The following is a 9,124-nucleotide window of genomic DNA, read 5'->3' as shown; positions in this document are numbered from 1 at the left end:
TCTATTTTAACGCACAAAAATTGAGAAAATGTATTCATTTTACCAGGGAATGCCTCGAGATTTTATGTATTTATTCACCGGGGAATGCCCTGATGTATCATGTTGGCGGAAAATGATCGTGATGAAGGCCCGCGGTGTCGGGTAAAGCATTGGAGCTTAGTCTAGGATTAGTTTAGAATAGGATTTATATTTTCGTATTTTTCTATTTTTGGTCTGTATAATTGAACTGGACTTTACATTTTGGATTGTTTTGTTTTTGTTTATTGTTTGATTATTTTGCCTACTTTTGTGTGGTTTATACATTTCTTAGTGTAAAAAAAAAAATAGTCGATACACTCTACCAAGCGACCGTAGTTGAACCACGGGGTCGAGGGATGCTTAACACCTTCCCCTCGGTCAACAGAATTCCTTAGCCGAAATCTCTGATCGCAAACCAGTTTAAAGAGTCAAATGGTTTTGAAAAAGATTTTTCAATGGTGACTTGGCATACCCGATTTATGCCAAGTAGCGACTTTGAATTTTAATTGTTAAAAATAATTTTTTTTCAAAATAAATTTTTAATTTTTTGTCACTTTAATAATTATAACCCTTTCGAACATTAAATTATAATCATTTTTTTATTTTTGGAGTGGAAAGAGGGGTGTGACACTTCTCATTCTAGACATAGGACAACCGACTGCAGGGCAGCCCTATTTATAGCGGTAACAAAGGAAGAAGAGAGATTGTCAAGGCTCACTGTAGCGTCTAACAATGGATGACAGTTTTAGCGTACGGGTGGACAAGGTGTTCGGCTCTCTGACGGTGACTTCCAACAATTTGAGTTCTCTCTGGTGTTTAACTGAGGATGAAGTTGAAAAAAGGGAATGGATCAGGGATAACCCTTCTCGTGAGCTATTTGATTTTGATTCCAGACCCTCACCTCCTAATATTGACGGCTTCTTTGCTAAGCCCAACCAAACCCTAGATTTTCCTAAACAGCTCCAATCAGATTTGGTAGAGCTTAGCGACGGACCAGAAGAAGAAGATGATAATGATGAATTTTCCGAAATTAAGTCCTGCATTGGTTTAGATTGCACCCTTGACTATGAGGTACTAGTTCCCCTTCCATTTTCATGGCAACTTTCAAATTTCGAGATTCAAACAAGTTGTTGTTTTATTGTAATTTTTTGACAGGTCTTTTAAATATTTTGAATTGTCAATTATAGTGACATATACTAATTTTTTTTAATGTAAATTTAACTTTGTAAAAAATTAAAGGTTTCATGCCCGGATTCACGGTCAGAATTAAACTATTTGACTCTCGAAATTGGAATTGCGTTATTAGTATATGATGCAGAGTTAGTGACTTTTTTTGATATACTTAGGAGGAAGAAGATGAGTTTGACAAAATGGCGGTGAATATGGGAAAGGAGAAGCAGCGGTCTGAGGATGTCTCCGACTATGGAATTTCTGTGGACACTTACCAGGAGCTTCCTCTTACTCTTCAGGACATTAAGAGAGATCCTCGTGCTAATCACAAGGCCGCCAAGCTCAGGCTCAAGGAAGATGCGGAGGCTGCATTGAGAGGAGGTTATTTAGGTTCCATGACGCCTGCTGCGTCCAAGGCGCAAGGCCGGGATGATATTAATATGTCCCCTGATTCATCCATTCCTGATTATGTGAGGAATCCATCCAAGTATACTTGCTACACACTTGATGTATCGGATGGTATGGATGAAGAATCCAATAGAAAAGCCTACGTGGACTTTTTCGGTCTAATGAGGAAGCGATCGCAGCCGGACGATGGTAGCTCCACTGATTTTCAGAAATCGCCCACATTTAACCCGATAATGAAGCAGCCTGCTGGTTCATTCACCAAACAGGGCATTGAGGCAGAGAAAATGCAAGTGAAGAAAGCAGTTCCCCTTAGCATTGTTGCCGCAGAATCCAATGCTCAAGTCTCAGTCATGGAAGAAGATGAGTCGCCGCCTGTTGCAGCCGACAAAGCTAGACCTGTAAGTTTGCATAAGCCTGGCAAACGTTATAGAACTAGGACCACTATGATGGATGCTGATAATGTTTGATTTTCACTTGTATGTGATTCTATGAAAATAGTCTGCTCGGGTTCTGTCTTTTTTCTTGTTTGAAAATAGTGTGCTCAGACTGACGACTGGAATGTTTGATTTCCTTCACTACTTGAACTGTAACAATTTATCAATATCTACAGTGGGAGTTTGGTCAGATGGTACTTCCAGGGTGCATCTGGTGCTGGTGATAATGGACTAGAAAGAACCATACAACAAATGAAGTCGATAAACCTATATTCAACTTATTATATAACATACAGAAGGGTAGGGTAGTGTCATACAGAGAAATACCACGATGCACCATCCTCGGTCGACTGAGATATAAAATTCTCATCTTCCCTCTGTCTATTGGTACTTGGTGCTTCAAAAATCTTTGCAGAAGGTTTATATTCATTGGATTGCAGACCAGAGTGTATCTTTTTGAATTTTGGTTGTGACAATACAATCCGATATGATCTTAACATCCTCCAATTTCGTGAACTGCCAATCTAAGCAAGAATCCGCTCCCTATCAGCATGAAGTAATTCCCTATGTTTCTCTAGTTTCAGCTTTTGCACCTTAGCTTCTTCAATAGTATTAGTTAGCTCAGCCCACTCTTAAGCCTTAACCCTTCTCTCATGATCCAAATTCATCTCTTAAGCCATGAGAATGGAGTAGAGGGAGGAGATGGGAGAAATATTTTGTCTACAAGCATTATTACAATTCCCATGTAGACCAATGGTCACCCAAAACCGAGGCATGCTTCAGAAATCTTTTTTGGCAGAAGGTTTATGTTCATTGGATTCTTTGACCAGAATGTAACTTTTTAGTTGTAACAATACAATCTGGTATGATCTTAACATCTTCCAATTTCTTTAATTGCTCAATCTGAGCAAGAATCTCCTCCGTATCAGCATGAAGGTGATTCCCTTTGTTTTTCTAATTTCAGCCTTTTTTGGGTGACTAACTGTGTATTAATCACTAATGGAAAATTACAAATCCATAGCCGACTTAACAGAGTCCACTATCCAGAAAGAAACACTAAAGAAATCAACAACTCTAACCACAAACTATTAAAACAAAAGCTGTTGTAACTTGGCTCTAATAACTGAAGCTGCTCTCATATTGCACATGAAGGCAACATCTTTAATATTTGCTCCACCTGCCTGAACTTGCCTTCAAAAATTCTCTGATTTCTCTCCATCCACAGGGCACGGATACACTCAGCATTTACCAATCGAAGTAGTCTAGCATGCTGGGATTTAACTTTGGAATTTCTGATTGTCCACTCTAGATGTTGGTTCCAATTGTTAGCAATGAATAGTGGTCTTTATAGCCAAAGAAGTAACCTCTTCTATATGTCTCATGTAAAATCACAGAAAACAAAATTGTGATCTCTGGTTTCCAAGCTTATGCAGCAGAATTTGCAATTTACATCCACGTTGAGGCCCCATTTGGACAATCTATCAGAAATAGGGAACCTGTTTTGTAGCTATATCCACATAGCAAACAGAGCTTTAGGTCTAGCATCATTTGCCAACATCATGCACTTCCATTCCACTCTAGGTGTATCACCAACCAATAGCAAATACAGTTGCGTTATAGAGATTGGATTTGGGTCCTGCATCTGTATCTGTTCCAATGTTGCTCTAGCTGTGATAACCTTCCTCACCATCCAGGAAGCATGTTGTGTTATAGGGGCAGAAAATACTTGATGGTTTTTAATATAGAAAACATGAATCTATCTGATTCAGAGCTTGTCTGCCTTATGTGCCAGGTCCCAGCATGTCTTGGCAATACCAGCTTTATTCCAAGTAGAAATGTTAATAATGTTAGCTTCACCTGCTGATTTAGGTAAACAAGTCTTACCCATGCCACAGAGTCCTCTTAGAGATAGCGTTGGTGCCTGACCAGGTGTAGCTTCAATAGCATTATTTAGCTCTATCCACTCTTTATCCCTTCTCTCATGATCCAAATCTTCTCTTTCAGCATCTAGTTTCTTCCACTCCAAGCCAACATTCCTTCTCCAAAGTCTCCCAGAGAGCTGCAATATCCTGAAGTTCTCTTTTCTTATGTTCCTCAACAGCTTTCTCCTTTTCCTTTTGGTCAGTTTTCTATTTCTTCACCCTTTTTTTTCAATGTAGTTCTCTAGCTCCTTTTTCTGCATCTCAACATCCAGCAAAAAGTTTTCGCGTTCTTTCTGAATATTGGGAAACCATTCTGCACATTCACTCTCAATCTCATGCATGAAGGTTTCACGATCACGAGTGTGATTCCAGAGTTTGCATTCTTCTTGAATTGCATATGCTTTCAGGCTGTCACTGCTATCCTTGAGAAGCTCTCTTAGCCAAACGTTGAGCTTCCTTCTGCAACTCCTCCTTTCTCGTCGATTACCTACCTCCCATTCGGTCTCAAATTTAGCTTTCTCTGCTCTCAACCGATCTGCCTCCTTTTCAATTTCTTCCCTCACCCCTCTACTAATCATATCAATCTCTTGCTTTAGCCTTTGTTTCCAGAATCAGCAACGCCTGACTCACACTTTTCATGGCCTCCGCTTTTTCTTCCTCTTTGTCAACGCATTTTCTTCTTTTTTTTTCATCCAGCATTTTCAGTGTGTGTTCAAGACCATTTCTCATTTTGTTGATCCCTTCCCTTTCTTGCTGAAGAACAGTTCTCTGCAACTCTACCTCTTTTTTAGCAGCTTGGAGGTTTCTTTCTTTTGCCTCAATTACACGTACCCATCCTATTCCTTTTCAGTAATTAGGTCTTCCCGATACTTAATATCCATATCTTTCAACGCCCAAGTCCAACCTAGCTCGTTATTTAGTACGAATCGGTGAAATGACAGAATCCATAAAGATTATTCAACAGGCTCTGGAAGGAATTCCGAATTCGATGAAGAAATTGAGAATATTGTTTCCTGATAGCTCAATTGGTCAAATTTAAAATCAAGTGTCTCCTTTCAATGAATGATCGAAAAAATCACTTTAATGACTTTCTTCTGTATCGAGGATCCTCAAAAGAAGAGTACTATTTCGACGAAAAATACCATTTATAGGTATTTCTATCGAAATGGGTTCTTTACAAGAAAGAATTACTTTTACCAAAGAAGGGTCCATAACTTCTATGGCCGACTTCTAGATCATAATTGCTCTAGTAAATAACTAAAGAAAATAGATAGATGGTAGAAAGAAAAATAGAAGAGAAACTAACAATCCGGGCGCTATGAAACGCATGGATATAAGTTATGTCTTGGAATGAAAGACACTTCCGAATCCACTTTGAGATGAAAGTTCCTATACATTCTCTTCTATTTGATTACTTGTTCCATTTTAGATCTCTAAATCACTAAGAAAAAAAAATGAAAATAAAGGCCTCTTCCAATGCGCGCCCCATTCGTTGTGCTCGCAACAATCCAATAAGTTCTTCGGGTGAAAAAACATTATACAGTTCATATTCTGAAACCAACACTTTTGATGTTATTTGACCTGGTTCCCTCTGAAATGAGGCATGTAAGGGAGCCACTACGAAGGAAGCTTCGAGCTCATATTAGTCATGGGTTGGGAACGCCTTTTGGACAAAGCCTGCACCAATTTTTATGAACTTCCGATAGAGAAGAACATTGTTGGACACTCGGCATAAGCTTGTACCTGGGCTAATATTCCAGAATGTTCAGAGTACGGGGGCTTGTTATTAAGCTATTCAGGCAGTCAGTTCATTGCAAACAACAAAGATGGATACTTTATATGAGGAAAATAAGAAGAATAGCACGTATTTCACCTCGGAGAAGATAACAATAACGCCGAAGCGAGGGTTAATATGGGCAGCGAACATTTGTTATCACCTTCATTACCAGGTGCCACAGTAGAGGAATATCGGACCAACATGTACATATATTTACTTTTTTTCTTCAAAAATGGAAAAAAAAAGTACATTTGAATCGGGCCAGGCTAAAGTTGGTGGACCGTCCTGTCCAAATCCAAACTGGCTTGTTTTTGAGCTTTGAGAAAACATCACGCCTTTGTCCAGTGGAATAATGAGTGGGCTCTAGCCTGCAAGTAAGTAAGACTGTCTTTGTTTGGGCCTAAAACAACGTTTGGTTTGCTCCGACGTAACGAAAAACACACTGTCCGCAAGGAAAGTACTGCCAACACTATTTACAGAAACGTTTCCAAAGATGACTAAAACGAAGTCGCTTAAAGTCAAATCTGTTTGCAGAATTTTACAAGTGCTTACTGCTATATCTTAATGACTTGTAGGCAAAAAACTATATCAGAGGTCGTCTGGTAAATAAACTTTCTGCTATGTGTAGCCTAGCTTATCATGTTTAAGTCCTTTCTTGGTCATTTCTTAAAGCGATGATATTACACTCAATTCTGGTACATGCTAAGATGCTATTCAAGAAGTACTACTCAGTATCTTTTACAAAACACTAGTTCTATCAGAAATGTATGTTGAAAGACCAAAAGGGCAAAGGCAATATACTGAGAAAAACTAAAACAAGTTTGAATGCTATAAGAATTGCTTAGTAACTATGTGATCCGTATTTGGGCAAAATCTAGTGACTTATAGTCAAAATCTATAACTAAAACACTAGTACCATTATTGAATGCCCAACAATCATTTTGTTTTGAACTTTCAAAATGACAAATAATTTGAGTGCTATTTTTAAAACCGCGATAAATAATTCGATGAGACCAAGGGGGTGTCATCTTTTCCTCGGAAGATATTAAGTAATAAAGTACGATGGGACCAAAGGGGTGTCATTTTTTCCTCTGAAAATATTAAGTAATAAAGTACTGTTGAAGTTTGATCACCTGTCATTAGAAATTTCAGTTTAAGCGTCTTCTGCCCTATGTTTTCCCCATGTCACCACGGAACTAAAAGGTAATTAATTTCAATGCAACTGTTTGGGTTAATATCTACAATATAAGTGACAATTGCCTAATTTTAGGGAACTTAATGCAATAGAAAATTAAGGAGAAACTGGAGCCAGTTGAACGACTTAATTAAGTATTTACTGCACTGTAATATTTTAGGAAAAATTACACAAGTCACCACCTTAATTTTTTTATATTACTTTAAATACCATCTTATTAAATATATTATAAAAATCCCTTCTAACTCATAAAATCCTAATATTTGCTGATACATTACAACTCACTCTATTTTTGTGTTTCCTGCTCCTTAAAACTCGCCCAAAATCATGATAAAATATCTGACAAATTTATCAATTCAACAATTACAATCGTGTTATCAACTTATCATCCACTACTTCAACATATTCAAACTTCAACTTTCAATTACAACCTCCATTAACTTTTTTCCTCAAATTTATTTGGAGGTTAATTTGTTTTCATAACTTTTTTTACAAATTTGTTAATTTGTTTTCAAATTTACAATCGTAGTTAACTTTTTTCAAATTTTCAAATTCTCCATTAACAATCATGTTAATTTATTTTCAAATTTACAATTTCCATTAACTTTTTTCTTCAAATTTATCCGAATATGAAAAAGAAATTATGGGAGGCTACTGGTGGTAGTCATAAAGTCTATTGTTGTATCTACAAAGTAGAAAAGAAAGCAAGTTACAAAAAGAAACCATTTATCAAAGGTATGAATTACATGTTTTGAAGTGAATTCGATAAATAAGTTTAATGCACTGAGACATTGCATGCTTTCCGCTACATACTAAAATTTACATGTGATTTAGGTTCTTTTTTAATATCTGATATATTCACTTTACTGAGTTTGATAAATAGTTCTAAGGTTTCTGATACATAAGAGACATTACAGACTTTCTGATACATATTAATATTTATATATGTTTTGGTTCTTGTAAACCTGATACATTAATATGCCGGGTACATATATATGATTTTAACGACATATTGCATTATTTTATGATACATAATAAGAAATTGCATGTAATTTGAGTTAGTTTACACTTGATACATTCAACATACTTATTATGATGCGTAAATCAATTTTTAAGAGATATATCATTATATCTGATACATACTAAATTTTGAAATTGTTATGAATTATTTTGCAATTGATATATTCAAAATATTGGATACAACTGATACATATGTATTGTATTTATTGTTCATCTAAAATTACATGTTGTATCTTATGTATCATCATCAATTATATATTTTGGATTAGATACGTATAAATTTTTCTGACATTTTTTGTTGATTTAGTTTTGATTTTGTGCATATTTTGATTTTAGAGCATTTGGGAGAATGTTAATTAATTTTAATTTTGAAGTTGTTACTAATTTTTAGGGATTCAAAAGACATATCCCAGTCAAAATCCCATTAATTACTCTATCATTTAATTTCATATTATTATTTTTTCTTTTTATAGTCAATTAGTTTGATAGTTATATATCTGTCGGTTATGTATCAGGACCAAACTTATGTATTATATTTGGATATTAAATAATTAATATAAAAGTTAGGAGAGAGAATAATTAGATAACAAAGTATTGGTATTTATGTTATTTACTCAATAAAAAATTTATCAATAAAAGCCCCAAAAAGAATGACTCCCTCCATCCATTCATCATTAACTTTACTAAAAATATATATTCAATAATATTCATTCTGAAAAATCAATGAATAATTTAATTATATACAAAAGAACTATATTGAAATTACTCATGTTATTTATTGTTTTAAAGGAGAATGTGAACAAGTAAAAAGTATTAAAAGCACCTCCGAATGACAGGGACACACGTGGAGAAAACAATAATGTCAATTGGAGTGACTAAGAGGGGGCCCAGTTGGCATAACTTTGTGCCACAATTGGAGCCGGCAAAATTGTGTTTGTTTGCACAAACAAACCAAGTCAATTTGGCAATCTTCTCTTAAACTTTGCTTGGGTCACAAATAGGACCCTCACAATCACATCCTTAGGAGTTGCATTTGGCTTTCCTAATAAGTTAATAGTATCCGAATTACAGCGTTGGTAAAAATTATAATGCGAAAATTAAATAATGGTAAGATTATAATTTGTAAATAAAGACATGTAAAGATTTTGAAATTTATGAATTTTAAATTTTAGTATGATGT

At 35.6% G+C, this 9,124-nt stretch overlaps 1 protein-coding gene across 1 annotated transcript; it reads left to right on the top strand.

Annotated features, from left to right (window-relative positions):
* Nucleotides 1-634: 634 nt before the first annotated feature.
* On the top strand, nucleotides 635-2,220 carry LOC107860151. The gene is made up of 2 exons (XM_016705411.2): nucleotides 635-1,089; nucleotides 1,365-2,220. Exons 1-2 carry the CDS (start codon nucleotides 751-753, stop codon nucleotides 2,061-2,063), a joined length of 1,038 nt encoding a protein of 345 aa, XP_016560897.1. The 5' UTR covers nucleotides 635-750; the 3' UTR covers nucleotides 2,064-2,220.
* The last annotated feature ends 6,904 nt before the right edge of the window (nucleotides 2,221-9,124 follow it).

This window comes from Capsicum annuum, chromosome 2 (assembly GCF_002878395.1).
Source record: "Capsicum annuum cultivar UCD-10X-F1 chromosome 2, UCD10Xv1.1, whole genome shotgun sequence".
Lineage (NCBI taxonomy): Eukaryota > Viridiplantae > Streptophyta > Magnoliopsida > Solanales > Solanaceae > Capsicum > Capsicum annuum.
The sequence above is the reverse complement of the archived record's forward strand: the minus strand, read 5'-3'. Positions and strand labels throughout refer to the sequence as shown.

What these genes read in the sequence shown, in the direction of transcription:
- LOC107860151 (XM_016705411.2), top strand. Translation starts at nt 751, where the DNA reads ATGGATGACAGTTTTAGCGTACGGGTGGACAAGGTGTTCGGCTCTCTG. An exon ending in ATTGCACCCTTGACTATGAG is followed by an intron (nt 1,090 to 1,364) that starts GTACTAGTTCCC and finishes TGATATACTTAG; the next exon opens with GAGGAAGAAGATGAGTTTGA.